The sequence below is a fragment of the Papaver somniferum genome, unplaced genomic scaffold (assembly GCF_003573695.1).
Source record: "Papaver somniferum cultivar HN1 unplaced genomic scaffold, ASM357369v1 unplaced-scaffold_10, whole genome shotgun sequence".
Classification (NCBI taxonomy): Eukaryota; Viridiplantae; Streptophyta; class Magnoliopsida; order Ranunculales; family Papaveraceae; genus Papaver; species Papaver somniferum.
Window position 1 is genome coordinate 6,961,811 of NW_020618825.1, and position 19,075 is coordinate 6,980,885.

The 19,075-nt window shown below is 34.0% G+C and overlaps 2 protein-coding genes and 2 long non-coding RNA genes across 4 annotated transcripts; all 4 read right to left on the bottom strand.

Annotated features, from left to right (window-relative positions):
• Positions 1-1,122: 1,122 nt before the first annotated feature.
• LOC113326984 (triacylglycerol lipase 2-like) lies at positions 1,123-3,979 on the bottom strand. Its single transcript, XM_026574637.1, has 9 exons — positions 3,619-3,979; positions 3,415-3,519; positions 3,058-3,198; positions 2,848-2,958; positions 2,597-2,734; positions 2,435-2,475; positions 2,251-2,333; positions 2,048-2,143; positions 1,123-1,951 (listed from the first exon to the last, which is right to left on the bottom strand). The coding sequence occupies exons 4-9, from the start codon at positions 2,929-2,931 to the stop codon at positions 1,866-1,868; spliced, it is 528 nt and encodes a 175-aa protein (XP_026430422.1). The 5' UTR covers positions 2,932-2,958; positions 3,058-3,198; positions 3,415-3,519; positions 3,619-3,979; the 3' UTR covers positions 1,123-1,865.
• Positions 3,980-5,321: 1,342 nt separating this feature from the next.
• Positions 5,322-7,984, bottom strand: LOC113326631 (triacylglycerol lipase 2-like). The gene is made up of 9 exons (XM_026574332.1): positions 7,496-7,984; positions 7,298-7,402; positions 7,012-7,152; positions 6,805-6,915; positions 6,550-6,708; positions 6,391-6,431; positions 6,217-6,299; positions 6,010-6,105; positions 5,322-5,900 (listed from the first exon to the last, which is right to left on the bottom strand). Exons 1-9 carry the CDS (start codon positions 7,736-7,738, stop codon positions 5,587-5,589), a joined length of 1,293 nt encoding a protein of 430 aa, XP_026430117.1. The 5' UTR covers positions 7,739-7,984; the 3' UTR covers positions 5,322-5,586.
• A 223-nt stretch (positions 7,985-8,207) lies between these two features.
• LOC113326055 lies at positions 8,208-11,328 on the bottom strand. Its single transcript, XR_003348267.1, has 2 exons — positions 10,966-11,328; positions 8,208-8,558 (listed from the first exon to the last, which is right to left on the bottom strand). It is a non-coding gene; the product is annotated as an uncharacterized LOC113326055 (long non-coding RNA).
• A 3,497-nt stretch (positions 11,329-14,825) lies between these two features.
• LOC113326583 lies at positions 14,826-17,743 on the bottom strand. Its single transcript, XR_003348408.1, has 4 exons — positions 16,894-17,743; positions 16,018-16,155; positions 15,718-15,938; positions 14,826-15,571 (listed from the first exon to the last, which is right to left on the bottom strand). It is a non-coding gene; the product is annotated as an uncharacterized LOC113326583 (long non-coding RNA).
• Between the last annotated feature and the right edge of the window lie 1,332 nt (positions 17,744-19,075).

Genomic DNA, 19,075 nt, shown 5'->3' on the forward strand with positions numbered 1-19,075 from the left:
TGCTTTATATAAGAACCATGTTTTAGGGAATGCAAAGTGATTACCCTAACTAGGATGGGGTGATTACGGGTATTCAAGGGTAGGTAAATTACTTAGTTATCCTCAATTAATTTATTAATTTACTTATTTATTATTTATTTTGTGGTTTAAATTTTTTTATTTTTAATTTTTAAAATTTTTAAAGTTTTTTTAGTTTTTTTTTAGTCTTATTATCTATTTATTTTAAAAATCTTCAACCAACCGAGATGTACGACAGAAAGATTTCTCACAAATTCATGTCTTATATTTTTTAAAATTTGATTGATAGATTGAGTTCTAGAGAGTCTTAGAAGAGTTTTATTTAGAGTTTGCTTTATGTTAGGAAAGTATCTTTGTTTTAAGTTTTATCTTCGTTAGGAAAATTTGTTTTGAGTGATTGTTAAGTTTGTGAGAATATAAATAGGTTATTCAGCCATAAGAATTGTACACTGAATTTAATTATCAATAAATCTTCAATTTCTTTTATAGTTATGGGAATTCTTGAGAGAAAGATAGACAATGCAGGAACCTTAGATAGAGGCGCAGAGAGTTAAAACTCAGAAGTAGTTGGGTGAGGATGATGCGATAAAGGAGAAGACACCACGCATGGAAAGCTAGGCCTTGGTGGCAGAAAATGTAAACATAAAGATGCGGTAAAGAACATGGTATTTTGTAATCTTACACGTGTCTAGCATCATCTTTTAGGCCCTTTGATACTATGAGCTGTACCAGTTGACCCTGATCCACCTGACTTTACCAGTTCGCCATCCAGTCAGATTTTTAGAATATTTAGGCAACCTTGGCAGACAGTTTGCCGTCTGGTCAGATTATTAGCAAGATTTAATCGATCTTGTGATAATAGAGATCCTCCACGAGAATTAATTGGTGTGATCGCTACATTAGATACACACGTGATGTGCTAATCTTAAGCACAATTATTGAATTCAAATAGATTAGATCTTTTCTGGCTCAGATGCTATGAAACGACAATGTTTCAGATGCCACGAAACCACAAGATAAAGAAGATGAAGATTTTCTTATTATTCGAAAGCTTACCCTATAAACATGTTTTTCACGTGATTAAATAGGCAGAGAACCAAAAACAAATCTAAATGTGATAAGTATATTTTCTAAGTAACAAAAATATGTAACCATATGTACAATATACACAATAAATACATATCTCCTAATACAAGCCAACTGGATTATTTCTACGGAAAATGGGTCATTTGTCCAAATATTTTTAAATCACGGTTTAAATGGATGAGTAAAAAATAGTTTGGGTGAAATGGACAAAAAAAAATTAGCAAGGATGAAACTGGATTCATCCTAGCTTAAACTTAAAAAATACCAAGGTGAAACTGGATACATCCTGTGTAAATTAAAAATAAGAAAAAATATTTGAAAATTGGCAGGATGAAACCGGTTACATCTTGACTATTTTTAAACTTTTGGCCATTTAAGCAGTATCAAAATAATTTTTGGCCATTTAAACAGTATCAAAATCTAACTGTCCTTTTTACCCCAAAATTATTGATTTTGGTCTTTTTAACCAATTTTGTGTTATTTATAACCCGTAACTGACATAACAATGAATAACAAGCAAGCGGACAAATTGCTGAATTATTTTCGACGCTCGAGGAATGCGATCATAGGCTTGAAAACGATACGATTACCATTAGTAGCGATGATAAAATCAAGATGACCGTAGTTCTCAATCTTTTGAACTTCAAGTTTATTTTTAGGATGATCCATACCACTCAGTAAATGTTCGACGTCCTGCGGGTCGGCTAGTGCATCATTGACTCCGTAACTTATGAAAATTGGAAGATCCTTAGGAATGTCAGTTAAAGGATAAGAGGTGGCGTTGTCTGTCCATATTTTAGCATGTTGCCGATCCCGTAATCGTATTTCGTAAATTTCCCTGAATTCGCTGCAGAATTTTACATTATTCAAATAATTAGATAAACATATGTATATTAACAAAGAAAGGAAGATTAATGTTGATAATGTACGTAGTAACACTTACTTTGAGCTAAATGCATGCTGTTCTTCGCTGAAGTCGATTGAGGTGAATTTGCAATGAATTTATCAAAAGACGTTGCATTGAGGCAGCAATTTTTTCCTATGCATTAAGGTCACCAAATTACGAGGTTACTAGTTTAGTATTTTCCAAAATTAAAAAGGACGGATAATTGTTGTTGAAATAAAGGGGGATTAATTGGCTCATACCTGTAAAACTCGATACCATGTCAAAACAATTCATCCCCTGTACAGATTTGCAAATACCCCCGAGATAGGCGGCGGTACGTTGGCTGTTCATGGCACATTGATTAAAAACCATCACAAAGTCAGCTTACCAGAGGCTAACTATAGAAGATATTAAACTTCAGATATCGTCAAAAATATTTCTTACTCCGCAGTATTGACTTCGGCCATTGGATTGCTGCTTGCAAACTGTGGAGAGAATAATTAGAGAGGATCACTCCAATATACATTACATTCGTATGTTTTAAGATGCAATGAATGAATTTTCTTTAGAAATATGATGAACTAAATGGTTTAAACTATTGTATACCTCAACCCGACTCATTTCGTTGAGCATATTGCTCAAATAAGCAACGGGGCTGAGCACTGCAGCTGCTTTCAGCTTGGAAACAATTTCACTAGTACTTTCACGCCCCAGAGAGAATGATGCGAGTGCTATAATTGTTCCCTGCAAGTGACAGTACATATGATTACTAAAACCGAATCGATCATCAAAATTATCATTATTACAATGAAGCCTGTTTTTTTTTTTTTTTTTTTAATTTTCTAAACATTACTCACCTGGGAATGTCCAATGTAGTTAATCTCCTTCTTAGTTTGTTTGTAAACGAAATTAATATAAGCTGGAAGATCATATTGTGCCATTTCATCCCACGAATAATCCCAGAATTGCTGTACGTCAATATACACATATATATCAAGTAAACAACTAAGAGAATTTAATACTTTTTTTTTTCTAAGAGAGTTTGTGAAGGCGTGTAGGAGTAGTACAGGTAAAATTGAATTAAGTTTAGTATGACCACGACTGTATCTCGTTCCTCTGGTGTTACCGACTCAAACATCATAACCATTATCAGCTAGTATGAATCCTAGAGATTCTTTCGGTGAATCTAGAAACCATGACGCTCCGTCCTGCATGCATAAAGGCCATCATCAAATAAAAATATATATATCCCTTGTGTGCAGGCAGCAGGTAGAATTTATGTAAAATATTCCGTTATGAATACTATTTTGATTACAGGATCTACATTTGTTTGTGTTTTGTGAAGAACAGATATCTACTGCTATCTCATTGAGCCAATCGAGAGAGAAAGAGAACTGAAGTCTAGAAGAATAAAGAATGCATACCATAAATAACCCGTGCTGCAAGAAGGCTGGTTCTTTTGTCTTTACATTACTTTTAGCGCTGTTGCCCCTTTGAAGGGAAAGAATATAACCATCCTCGGTTGTCACCTGTGTATACATATCACGTTCAGCAATGATTAGTACCGAAGATGCACATCCTATCTTACTATCTTAGTGATGCATGTGGTTTAGAATCGAGGATCATACAGTGATTTCCTGGCATTTGTAACCTGCTCTTGTGACCATAGTTTTACACACTCCACCCGCTGTCAATGGTGTCTCCAAAGCGGGAGTCATATCTGAAGCCTGAGTTATATCTGAAGCCGTATCCGCGTCTAGAGCCAGATCCGTATCTGGAGCATCAGAAATGCTACCGCCAATTCTCGCACCATAAGCTCCACGAGGCTCATTAAAAACAACATGAAAGACTACTAGGAATAAGTGTTGGGTGCAATAATCAAAAACAAAGAAAAATCAAATAAGCAAAAGTTATTGATACTTAGCTCCTTTATAATGGAAGTGATTGCTTTGACAAAACGAACAAGCTCCCCGTATCTCCGCAACAGCAACAAGGCAAAACTTTGGAAAATAGAGTGAGTCACGTGTTCAACACGTTGTCCTTAAGACATTAGCGCCCGGCTACACTCAAGAGTGATGCTATAGCCCTCACAGGACGGATATCTCCAGGATAAAACACCCTAATACACCTACTACTAGCATATGTAGTAGATGCTCAACTTGAGCTTGGCAACTCCGAAAAAACCGTTAAGGAAAATCGCGAATGCTTAAAAACCGCTATAAAATATTTTCCCTTAGGGGTCCCTCTAAAATATAGAGCAACCCCTTTCCCATGATTTTACAAAAGTAGTGAATTTCTTTATATAATTGACAAATATAACTTAAGAAGAAAAACTCCCCGATGTGGGACTAAAAGGTTTATATAGTTTCTTAAAACTAATAAAAATTGGAAACTCCACGATGTGGGACTAAAAAGTTTCATTCACAAAATAAAACAATAAATATTAATTTTTTATTAAAACTTTAAAAAATTATCTTTTTTTTTTATTAATCGTTTTCCAACAATAAGAACCAATATTGGATGAGACCCATTGTTTTCTTCTTCTTCTGGTACTACTTGAGGAATTGTCAACTTCTTTGATTGGCTGAAAAAAATTCACCGCTGCTTTAAGAATTCTACACAGATAAATTAAAATCTAGAAAATTTTCGCAGATCTAAGGTTTTTCGGTGTGGAGGTATTAAAATCTTTATATTGTTTGCTGTCTTACTGGTCAGTGGTGTAGAGTTGAAGAACCTTTTTTTTTTTAATTCTTTGGTTTTTTGTTTCATTAAATGAGATGGTATATATAAGGAATTGAAAAAAAATGGAGGAATGGTGGTAGTGGAAATTATATTTTCAACCACCAAAATTTTGTTGAAAATCAAGGAGTTTCACCGGTGTTTTCTCTCATCTACTAATCCATTGTATTAAACCTTTAAATAGTCTTAATTTGTTCCTTGACGTAAAATTTCGTAAGAAAGTTATTGATAAACAGAAAATGAATGAGCGCCTTGACCTTGCAAAAGCTATTTATAAAATACGGACTCATCAATTATCTGAAACACAAACGTATGTTCGTAACAGACAAGTCATGTTACAAACATCAATTATGTTATATACAGGAATGGCAGACTGTTAAAGTTTAAGTTGTTGCAATTAAAAAGCATCTTAATAGTTCTCTTAACAAAGAAAAACAAGGATTCATATTTCTTCTTGGAGCAGTCTGTATGGCTTATTCCTATATTTCTTTTGTCCTGTTTAAGTTGGATTTCGTTTTTTTTTTCTTTGCCGTTGGCATTGTTTGCCAAGAAGCCCATAATAATAAGAAAAAAAGAAAAAAGAAAAGCGATATATAGAAAAGGAAAAATAAGTTGATTTCATTGATAATTAGATATGGAACAACAATCGACAACACAGCATATATTATTCCTACAACACCCGCAGGAGATCGAGCTGCTTACAGCACTACCCACCCAGGTCCGGAAAATTATTCGAACTCTCTGATCTCGACAACGGAAAATCAAACACCAAGCAAAGCCAACTGGATTATTTCTAGCCCGTATCTGACATAACAGTGAATGAACTTACATACCAAGCAAGCGGAAATATTGCTGAATTATTTTTGACGCTTGAGGAAGGCGATCATAGGCTTGAAAACGATACGATTAGCATTAGTAGCGATGATGAAATCAAGATGACCATAATTAGCAATCTTTTGAACTTCAAGTTTATTTTTAGGATGTTTCATATCACTCAGTAAATGTTCGACGTCCTGCGGGTCGGCTAGTGCATCATTGACTCCGTAACTGATGAATATTGGAAGGTTCTTGGGAATGTTAGTTAAGGGATATGGCGGTGGCGTTAGTTGTCCATACTTTACCATGTTGAGGAGTCCGTAATCATATTTCGTAAATTTTCCTGAATTACTCGCTGCAGTGTTTTACATTATTCAGATAAATAAGATAAAGATATATGTAATAATGAACTAAATCAAAGAAAGGAAGATCAATGTTGATAATGTACGTAGTAAAACACTTACTTTGAGCTAAATGCATGCTGTTCTTCGCTGAAGTCGATTGAGGTGAATTTGCAATGAATTTATCAAAAGACGTGGCATTGAGGCAGCAATTTTTTCCTATGAATTAATGTCACCAAAATTAGCAGGTTACTAATTTAGTATTTTCCAAAAAATAATAAGGACGAGAAATTGTTTTTGAATTATAAAGGGGGATTAATTGGTCCGTACCTGTAAAACTCGATACCGAGTCAAAACAATTCAGCCCCTGTACAGATTTGCAAATAGCCCCGAGATAGGCCGACATACGTTCGCTGTTCATGAGACATTAATAGAAAACCATCACAAATCAAGCTAACTATAAAATAAATTAAACTACAGATATTGTCAAAAAATAATTCCTACTCCTTCATATTGACTTCGGCCATGGCGTAGGCTCCTTGACACTGTGGAGAGAATAATTAAATAGGATCAGTCCAATATACATTACAGTCGTATGTTTTAAGATGGATTAACTGCATTTTCTTTAGAAATAGGAACTAAATGGTTTAAACTATTGTCTACCTCTTGCGCTATGGTTTTAGCAACAATCCGACTCATTGGGTTGAGCATATGGCTCAAATAAGCAACGGGGCTGAGCAGTGCAGCTGCTTTCAGCTTAGTAAGAACTTCGTCTGGAGCTTTAGGACCCAGAGAGAATGATGCGAGTGCCATAATTGTTCCCTGCCAGTGACAATGTATATAATTACTAAAACCACTTCAAAATTGTTATTATTACGATGAAGTGGGATTTTTTTTAATCTTCTAAAAATTACTCACCTGGGAATGTCCAATATAGTTAATCTTCTTCTTGGTTTGTTTGTACACGAAATTAATATAAGCTGGAAGATCAGATAGTGCCATATCATCCCATGAATAGTCCCAGTATTGCTGTACGTCAATATAGACATATATATCAAATAAACACCTAAGAGAATGTACTACTTTTTTCTAAGAGAGTTTGTGAAGGAGTGTAGCAGTACGTACAGGTAAAAGTGAATTAAGTCTAGTATGACCACGACTGTATCTCGTTCCTCTGGTATTACCGACCCAAACATCATAATTATTATCAGCTAGTATGAATCCTAGAGATTCTTTTGGTGAATCCAGAAACCATGACGCTCCATCCTGCATGCATTAAGGCCATCATCAAATATACTTGTATATCCAATGTATATATATATATGGATAACATCATCTGCATGTGTTTATGTTTTGTGAAGAACAGATATCTGCTGCTATCTGAAAGAGCCATTCGGAGGAGAATGCATACCATAAATAACCCGTGCTGCAAGAAGGCTGGTTCTTTGGTCTTTGGATTACCTTTACCACTGTTGACCCTCTGAAGGGAAAGAATGTAACCATCCTTGGTTGTCACCTGTATACAGTATATACATCCTATATTTAGTTAATTGCATTACAGAAATTAAGCGTAGCTGTGATGCATGTGGTTTAGAATCGACCATCATACTTTGAATTCCTGGCATTTGTAACCAGCTTTTGTGACCATAGTTTCACACACTCCACCCGCTGTCAATGGTGTTTCTGGAGCCGGAGCCGAAGCTGGAGTCATATTTGGAGCCGGAGCCGTATCTGGAGCCAGTGCTGGCGAAGAAATGCTACCGCCAAATCTGGTACCATAAGCTCCACGAGGCTCATTCAAAACAACGTGAAAGACTACTAGGAAAAAGAAGCAATGTTGGATGAGACCCATTGATTTTTCTTCTGGTACTACTTGCTGAATTGTCAGTTTCTTTGATTGGGTAGAAAAATTTCACCTCTTCTTTAAAAACTTCTATGATAAATTAAAATCAAGAAAGAATTTTCAGATCGATGGTTTTTTTGTGTGGAGCTAATGAAAAGCTTTAGATTATTTGCTGTCGCATTATTCAATGGTGTAGACTTAAAGAACCATTTTTATTCTGTTTTTGTTTATTTGTTGGTGTTTAGTTTCATTAAATGAGACGGTATTTATAAGGAGTTAAAAAAATGGAGGAATGGTAGGGAGAAAAAATCGGTCTTGATTTGGGTTGAAGTTGGATTGTACATGGTAGGAGTCAAATTTTAATTTTCCACCACCAAAATTTTGTTGAAAATCAAGGAGTTTCACTGATGTTTTCTTTCATCCACTAATCCATTCTACTAAACGTTTTAATAGTCTTAATTTGTTCCTTGATAAAAGATTTCGTAAGAAAGTTTCTGATAAACAGAAAATACGGATACACAAATATACGTAAAAGATGTAACGGACAAGTCATGTAACAGACATCAATTCTGTTATACAGAAAGGACAGACTCTTAACATTAAATTGTTGCAATTAAAAAGCATGTAGTTGCAGTTTAATGTTTCTTTTAACAAAGGAAAAACAACTCGTAGTTGTATTTTTGGTTACATCGTCCGGTCTGTCCTTTTGAAGCGATTAATGGAAGCTGCGCTTACGTATACTGGTGTGACCCTTTCTTGCTGAACTAAGTAATCTTTAGGTTCCACTGCTCGCGATATGACACTCGAATAGGCGAATAGACTCAACAATCTGCGATAATTAGTTAAAAGCATCACATGGAAGATTAAATACAAATCCGAAATGCTCACACAACATGAACGAACTTATAAACTTCAGCACATACAAGTATGCGAACATTAATACTGAAACATTACACAAGACATTCATACAATGTGATGGATAGCATATTAGCATGAATAATTATGAAGAGTCTATTAAGCAATATAGATTCAAATATTCAATTCACATAAATACCCACAATTTTTGTAACTGCAAACTGTCTGACTAGCAGACAACGGAAAAGACAAGCCGAACTCATATGAAACCAGTACTCTTAATCGAATAAGCAACAACTTCGAAAGAATAATAACGAAACAATAAACTAAACTAATTAAATACGAGGGACGGTAATAAGAGTCTATGGTATCCATTATTTGTATTCAATTACTAAAATAAGACATTATTATGAAATATTTATTTTTCTTTAGTCTTATTAACATAGCATATTATAAGTATATAGTCCCAAAAATCGAAAACATAGCGCACGAAAAAAATAAACCTATACATGTTGTATCAAAATGCATTATTGAGAAATTTATTACGAAATTGGATATTAATTACAAATGTTATTTTCATTTTCTAAGCATAACCCATTAAAAAAATGAACCAAAACAGGAACTGTTAAGTCTAATGTTGTGAATACTTGTTTAAAGAGTGTGCTCAAAACAAATCTATCTATTTGGTTGATTTAAGTCAATTGGTATGTATTTATCAAATTGATGTTCTTCTATTTACCTTTTTAATGTTAATGAAGTATCTAAAGAAGGAAACACAATATGTATTCTTTCAATCATAACCTAGGATATAGTATTTCCAAAATTATAAACTATTTCTTTCTGGTAATAAAAGCTTAAAGGAAAGGATATCATGATACGGTTAGAATGGTATTATCATTACATTTTAGTGCCATTTTTTCTTAAAAATCTAAACCACGATAAATTTGAAGTTAAGATTTTGGTGATATTTTCCTCATATAAAACTCTACAATCCTACAGAAAATGAGAGTATTCTCAAATACGAAAATTCACCATCCACAAATTTTAATTTCAACAGTTAATCTCCGATTGTTGATACTCAAAATGGTATATGGTGATCTTACACATCCCGGAGTGCTTTAAAATAAAAGATCTTAATCCAAACTGGTGCTAAAATGCCAAGATTATGTCACTCTACCCATGTCAATAGATCCTAACCCAAACTTAAATACATGTTAAAAATTGTATATGCATTCAAAAGTTAAAAATTAATTATTTTAATTTAAAAAGTAAAAGTGAAAATGACTAATATAGATCCTAACCCTAAATAAAAAATATAAGAAATCAAAATTGACATTAGATCCTTATTGGTGTGCTTTAATTTCTTAGAATTTATTCTGTGGTGGTCATCAATTTGTTTTACTTGTCAAGATTGAAAAACATATATTAGGAGCTAAAAAAGAAAAGTTATTACTAATTTACGTTTCGTTTGTTGGTAATACGATATTTTGAGTAAGAATTAGATATGCTATATGCTGTTATCCATTTTTTAGGTTGGAGTTAAGCTAAACCAAAACAGAAATCAGTTTTAATAAATACATAACGTTAGGCTTAGGCCATCCAACACGATACATTTATTTTTAGCACACATTTTAAAGGTGTGTGCAATAAATTGGACTTTTGACTATCAAATAATAAGATTAATATATTTATAAATTATTTATATACATTTTTCAATTAATCACTAGATAATATTCATGAATTAATAACTCATGATAGTCTATCATTATATACGACTCAATTTAAAAGTAGTCTAATACTTTTAAATGGTATTTGCCATAAAATTCTAGTTACACAAACTTAGTGCAACATGACTATGTGATGGGACCTATATGTTTACCATATGTGCACATTTATCGATGAGATAGTAAGCAATATATTATTATTATGTGGAGATTAAAATATTATCTATGGAGATTGAAAATATCATTTATACATACCAAGTGATAATGATTTAATTAAAAAGATAATTAAAATAAGTAAAATTTGGATTCCATTTTTTTCGTAAAACTCAACAAGATTTAGTATCTTAAAAATAAAACCAAAATACTCCCGATAATATTAAAATATCGTTGTTCAAAAACTATTCAAAGTTTTCTAAAATAGAAAGTTTGCTAAAAAAAATTATTAGACACTTTTTAGCACACAAAAAATAAAGAAAATAGTTAAACTGAATAACATACTGAGAATTACACACCAAAACAACCTTCCTCCACCACCCTAGAAAATACATTTGCTACCCATAACAAAAAAAATACAACAATAACAATAAGTAACCACTGTATTAATTAAAAGCAGAATTGCTTACAGGATGCTTCGAAAAAGAAAAGAAAATTGCTTACCCGGAAAAGGGGTACATTGCTACGTTGAAACACCATATCAAAACTCTCTTAGGATTATTCACGTTGTTGTCCTCTCTCGCTCACCAGCAGAACAATTAATGGAGAAGTATGAAAGAATTTTATACCCAAAATCTGAGCAGCTTAATTAATAGAAAATCCTTTAAACATTTTGAGTTTGGGTACTTCATCCACGACTAGAGGATTTTTAAGAACAACAGTTGGAATCAACCTTCAAGTGCTTCCAATTTATTGTAGCTTTTAAGTGTTTTCTTAGCACTTTATTTTCGAATGAATTTTGATTTTTTCAAAAGAATTTTTTTGTCAAACATCAGAAAATTAAAAAAACAATTCACAGAAAATCTGAGCAGGTTAATTAACGAAAAGTTAATGATGAGAATTGGATATAAAGGACGGCGGACAGACGATAAGTACAGGGAAACATGAGCACCTCCAATTATTTCCTTTGTCACTTCAGTGGTGTAAAAGATTCCCTTTTCATCAAAAGTCGGCGGGCCATTAATTAAAGTATATATCTTCTACCCGTTCTTCCTGTAACTACTATATATAGATAGGTTTACGAAACCCTACGTTTTTTTAACTCTGCTTCCACTCACATACAATAAAAATGTCATCAAAAATGAAAAAGGGGAAGTCGGCTATGGATATATTAAAATCCATCGAAATAAATAACAAGACAACATATAGAGAATTCACGTTTGTTGGGAATGGAATCCTTCCTCCTTTCTCTTGCGTGGTGCCCTTCACGGTTAGTTACTCTTCTTGTTCTCTGTCATCGGCACCTCCAGAAGAAAACTAAACACGATTCCCCCTTATATGTTCTCATTTTATTGATCGAAAAGGAAGATTTATAAATAGATTAAGGAATGTACAAATAGTTCTACAAGAGGTAGATGAAGCTAGAGAAAACAAAGTACAAAAAAAAACAAAGATTACTTGAAGATGGCTTGCTAATTAGACAACACAGTATTTTAGAAGTTAAAGTGAACTCTGTTCCCATTCCAAGTACTAAATACCTAGCTCATTCCCACACATCTTACTGGTGTTTCTACATGTTTTGATCTATGGAAGCAAATTGAGGAGAAGTTTTCTCAAATTCTTCTACTCATCTAGCTGGGAACTAAGTTACAAACTCTTAGCCAAGCTAAAGTGGGTCGTTTTATCTTAAGAGTTCTGAACTTGAACTGAGAGAGCAGCCAACCTGTGCTCTAAGATTTTAAAGTTGCTATATAGGTGAGGCAACAAGCCCAAAAAGCGTAGAGTGGTAGTACTGGATTATGGCGGTTCGTACTTTGTTGGGCAATCAGGACTCCAGTTTCTTCAAATTCGACTAATGTTTTATTTTTATTTTTTGCAGGTGACTAATGTAGATCTCTGAGTTGAAGAAGTTACTGATGCCTTAGCTGCTGCCGGATGTGTGATAGCTGATTCTGAGCTGAGCTTGTGGTGTTTTTTCTTAAATGAATTTATTGAAGAGATGGTTGTTACTAGTAGAGAGATTCACAATGTGCTTCTTGGTGAAGAGATAGTTCTTATAACTGAGATGTTAAATTTATTGAAAATTTCTCAAAAAAAAAGTTATTTCTTCTAATTATGTCAACAAATTTAAGCAACTTGGTTACTATTGTTATTCTTATTATTTGTGTTTTTTGATCGGCCAATAGGAAAGGATTCTTTGGAAAAAAAAATGTACTTAAGGGGTACACCCAACAAATACAACCGACAAAAAAAGAAAAGAAAAAGGAAACCTACTCCCTCCATATCATATATATATATATATATATATATATATATATATATATATATATATATATATATAGAAGGTGAGAGAAAATTCTCTTTGATTAAGAAAAGCATATTGGATTCTCATAAACCACTCACTAAGTGACGAAGGAGTTAATCGGAGGCGCTCATCTTTCCTTGTCCGCCCGCCATCCTTTATATGCAACTTAATCATCAGCTTTCTATTTTATTTAGTTTTGAGGAATTAGAATCTTTCTACTTGTCCATTAATTGTTCTGCAGGTGAGCGAGAGAGAAAAAGAACGTGAATTATCAATCCATTGTCATAGAGAGAGTATTTGATTTGGTCTTTCAATGTAGAATCTTTCGAAGTAAGTATTTTTGTTGTTGTTGTTTTTTTGATGAATCTGATAAGCAATTCTTTTTTAATGGATAGAATGGTTATTTATTGTTATGGTTGTTTTAATTTTCTTGTTGTAACTAGCTATTTTTGATGTGGATATTTTATACACAAATTGGTTAAAAAGACCAAAATGAATAATTTCTGGGTGAAAAGGATAGTTAGATTTTGATACTGTTTAAATGAACAAAGATATAAAAATAGTTATTTTTAATTTACATCAAGATGCATCCAGTTTCATCGTTGCTAATTTTTAAGTTTACGTCAGGATGAATCCAGTTTCATCCTTGCTATTTTTTTTGTATCCATTTCGTTCAAACTAATTTTTACTCGTTCATTTGAACCATGTTTTAAAAATATTTGTATAAATAACTCATTTTCCGTATTTTATATTTATCCCTTACTTTATATATTTACTGATCATTTTCTTGTGCTATAATATAATGCCTAATAGTTTCTCTTTTAAAAAGCTTTATTTTGATTGCTCGGAAAACTTTTTAAACTACACAACGAAATTTCATGAGCAAACAAAAGATATTTAATCTTGAGTTTTACAAACATCAAAAGCAGAATGCAATCCAAAATCCCAGATTCTTGTCCCACTGGAAAAACAAGTATGTTCATTGTCCACTCATAGTTTTAGGTTACTTTGTAATTGACGAAGTCAATAGAACAACAGATGAATACATATATTCGAGAATTATGTTTCTTTTCATAAATTAAATAGAATTAAAGGTAGATACCATTAGACCATGGGAGAGTCAAATTAAGCATATCCTACACATTGTGCCAAGTGATATGCAAGCTACGTCCGATTTTAATCCTTTAGTTTTTGCCATACAGAAGTTAAGTGTGTTTATTTTGAATATTTGAATCTATAATGCTCGCTAGACTCTTCTCAATACTCCATTCTATCTATCACATTGTATGAATGTTTCACTCTTGTGTGATTTTTTAGTATTAACGTTCCCATGCTTGTATGTATTGAAGTTTGTAAGTTCCGGCATTGTTGTGTGAGCATTTATTAAATTTAATCTTCCATGCGATGCTTTCGTATGACTATTGCAGCTTCTCAGGGATATTCCAGTACCATATTGCGGACAATGGAACCTAGAGCTTAGGTAATTGAGTAAGACGGGGTTATACATGTGTAAGTTCCTATCACTACGGGAAAAATGTCATTGGCGACACTGTATTAGCGTTGTAATACCCCTACGATAACGCTATTTTATGTGTAGGTGGGGTATTGTAGAAAGTCCAAGCTTTTCTACAATACTTGACTAAGAGTTGTAAAGGGTGATGTGATTAATTGTTCGACAATATTTTGTTAAAGTTGTGATTCTCTTTCGATTTTTTTTGAAAGCCTAACACAGCTCTTGCTTGTGTTGTAGGACTATTTTACACAACAAATGATTCGTATCGTAGAAATATGTAACACAACACTTGTATAAGTTGAAGGACTATCTTAGACAACCTAGGATATGTATCGTAGAAATATGTAACAACTCTTATTATTATTTTGAATAAGATTTGCAAGACACTTGTTAGAGCTGTAGAACTATATTGGACAACACCTAGTTATGTCGTAAAGACATTCTTTCGCAACCTTTGTTTGTGTAGTTGAAATATGGAACACAACTCTTATTAGAAGTTGTGTGCATATTGGAAAAAAAAAATTTATAGCTGAAACCGAATCCGAATTGCCGAAAGTATTTCACATTCATAATTTCATGTTAACCTGCCAATGTAGCACATTTACATTCATTCACATTCATAATATCATATTTACATTCATTCAAGTTAACCTGCCAGTGTTAAACACACACATTAAAAAAATGGCAGTGATACACATGTTTGTTACCAAAGTTATATTTCCTAAACACACTCAAAAGAGAATATGAAGATTAAGATGTCTATTGGTTATGCCAGAATTCTGGCATATCCAACTGTTAAGTTTCCTGCCACTGCATTGCACTACCACCATTCCAGAAATTCTCCACAAAGCATTAATTGCATCAACATCTGCAGCTTGACAACCTAGCCATGGCAGCAGCATCACAGTCACAACACCAATATCCTAAGCCATTCTCCTCAAATGTTCAGTTACTTCCATCTGAGCTTTAACTGCAGTCCATTCATGTGCTAGATCAACAGCTCAACACCACCAGTTTCATGAGACATACATTCCCTTCTTCACAGCCATCATACCAACATTCCCCATTGCCATTTCACTTCACTTCATTCATCTTGCTTCTCAAATGTCCTAACATACAACTAGGTTCCAGGCCATTCATTGTAATGTGACATCTCCATCACCAACTGCAATCCCATTCTTATCTCAAGACTCAGTTTCATCCATTCATTCCATCATCTCATAACACTTAAGCCACCAATTCAGTCCCACGGCACAATGCAGCAACTCCAGGCTTGTTGTGCCGAATCAAAGCTGGAAGACATCCACAACAAACACATAAGAGGTCGAAAGTCTTTCAAGTGACACCAGTTAACATCAACCAGCCTCAGTATAGATAACAAATTTATATATCCAAACCCGATGATATGAATACAGAATAGACAGTGTATGTTACTTACACGATATTGCACCAAGAGCATTGTTTCGAGCAGTAACATCTGGATCTGAGGTGAGATTAGCCAGCAGAGGTCAAGACCATTCGCTTCCATTACAAGTTGCTGACTCTTAGGATTGTTTTGAACTATGGTAGTTATAACCTCAGCAGCCTAAGCTCGGATGCCTGCACTTGAGTTTTTCAATTGTTCAAGAAGGGGGACTAAACCACCAATTGTATGCAAATCTGTCAGGCACATACCAAAGCATTAGTTTACAAAATACAAAATCACATATGACTAAGTCATACAAAGGCGTCAACTTACCGTTCCCAATGCTAAGATTTTCGAAAGTCAATAAAAATTAGGAAGCAGAAAAGAAGGGAAGGTGTTCCAAAATCACATTCCTCAAGGGGAGTTCAAGCAGCAACTCTTGCCTCGGTATTCATCAACTACAGCTTCATTCTTCGAAGACCAAAAAACAAATAATAAAAGAAAAGTTAGTTAAGCTGTCATTCATACAACCAGCAACCACCACTCAGCTATTGGCCGCAAAACAAGACAAGGCCATGAATACTGAGTGATAGATTTATTTTCTCCAATATATCACATATAACAAGGTTCTACGATGGATTTATTTTCTCAATTTCACATTCACAGCCATGCTTGGCCCTTGTCTGATCTTGCTAATACTATATAAATTCACAGCAGAAGAAAACCCAAAATTTTCACCATAAAAGAGCAATGAAATCAAACTTGTATATACAAATTAGAATTACCCAGATTTTATTATTTAAGCATTCAAAGAATTAGGATTTTATACTAATTATTAACTTCAAAAGATTCTATAAGATACCAACCACAAAATTATATGCGCAGTGCTGATGCTCTTAATTTTTACAAGCGTAGATAAGCATCTTCTTCATGGTAATTCATTTTTCTGGACTCCTATTTAAAATCAAATAAAAATAAACCTGGATAGAGAATCAGGTGCAAAGTGACAGTCCCCATGAACTTCAATCAAGTAAGAGTCAATTCAGAGCATAAACCCAAACTACAACCCAGTGATTAAAAAACCAAACTTTCCAGTAAATACACCACTGAATTTACTGCCAGACACGTAAAGCTGTGAACTTCATCCATTCAGTGTGAGACACTGACTTCGAAAGTTTTAGTACTGAAAGAATTAATGAAATTACTCACCTCGGCAATTCGATTGCAGATCACCTCGGCAATTCCTTCAGCACCTTTATGGGTCCATTCTATTCACCACCTATCATGACAATAACTTCATCTGTAGCTGCATTCTGACTCCAACAAAAACTCTGGCCCTTGTTTTGCACCACCAACATCACCAGTAGCAGCACCATTGCAATAACATCGCCACCAGAACTCGAGACTTGTCTCAAATTCCTCCATCTCAGCAAAACCACTACCACCAGGTTGCTTCAATCACCACCAGCACTTCATATCCTTAATCATTAATATCACCTACAATAATCCACCATTTCAATTCAACAGAAGCACCAGTTTCTTCTTAATTTCTGCTCGAGAACAGACGATACCAATTTCCTTTTCCACCAGCTGTAACACCAACTTAGATCAGAACCCTAATTCCTATTTCCCATCACAAATTCATTCTCGAGTTCATCTTCAACAAATCAACAAAATCCATCATATATCGAACCATCAAATTCTGTGAATTCAATTTCATCAAAAACCTAACTTATTCTCCTCTTACCCAAACTTGATTTCCAGCAGCAGCAACGAAAATTCCACAAATCGAACCCATAATTGCTTATTCTTCCAATTTGTAAACACCCTATCTTCGATTCTGTTGTATTCTGCCATCTAAAACAGCAAAATCCCCTTTTTCTTCTTGGTTGCAACATAGATCCAGATATAAACCAAAACCCTAATCAACCACCATCAGTGGTTCGAATCAAACTCTCTCTATCTTTTTCTCCCTCGATCTCTTGTTTTCTATCTCGATCTCTTTTTTGTTTTCTCAGCAAAAATATTACAGCGGCGGTATCTGCGGAGGAGAGGAGCGGTAGAGATGCTTCGAGAAAAAATATGGTGAATAAACAAACGCTTCGAGGAAAAAAAAAAGTGAATCCGACCGACCACGTTTCGTTTGATCCTCTCGTACGGATTAAGAAAAGATCTTGATGGTTGAGATTGTATTTTGGATGCTCATACGGATTGAGAAGTATGTGTGTTTTTCTTTGTGCTAATACGAACTCATGTATCGGGTTAAATTATGAACTTTCGATGTAATAAAATATTAATAAATTTAGGACATTGTTATCGACATTCTGATATAAAAAAATCCAAAAAATACATAAGAATGAATCGGGAAAATGAGAAATGAATTCGATAATTGGTGTGTTTCTTTGTGCTTTTGTGCTTTCTCTTTGTGCTTCTGGTTTGAATTTCGACTAGTTACATAGGTAATGAAGTAATTTCGGCTAGTCATACAGGTCATGAAGTAACTTCAAACTTAGCAGGATACATCATTGAAATCGACAAATATGAAACTCAAGTGTTGATTTGAACTTTGAATGTGGTATAAAGGCATACAAAATATGAACAAAAAAGCTCCAGGAGGGTTATGACTTCAAACTTAGCATGATACGTCATCGAAATTGATGAATATGAAGCTTAGTGTCGATTTGAACTTCAAATGTGGTATAACGACATACAAACTATGAACCAAGAATATTTGAGAGGGTTCTGACTTCAAACTTACCATGATACATCATCAAAATCGATAAATATGAAGCTCAATGTCGATTCGAACTTCAAACTTGGTATAAAGGTATATAATTTATGAACCACGAAGCTCTGAGAGGGTTCTGACTTCAAACATAACATGATACATCATCGAAATTGATGAATATGAATCTTAGTGTCGACTACTATAAGTATGCATACCCTGGCCCCGAGATCGTAACCTGGACGTGAGTGGACTACTATAAGTCAGAAACTTCGTAAGAACGATGAATCCATCCATTTACAAGTAAGATTCATTTGGAGTATTCCCCGAAACCGTAAACAAACCCTATTATGGCGTATCGTATGCATACCCTGGATCTAAGATCGTAACCTGACCGTGAATGGACTATTATAATTTGGAAACTTCATAAGAACGATGAATCCATCCATTTACAGGTAATATTCCTCCGGAATATTTCCCGAAACCTTAAACAAACCATATTCTTGCATATTTTATGCATACCCTGGATCCGAGATCGAAACCTGGCCAAGAGCGGACTACTATATAAGTATGACAGTTCGCTAAAATGATGAATCCAACCATTCACGGGTAAGATTTCGTAGGAATATTCTCATAAACCTTAAACACACACAAATTCGTTAACTT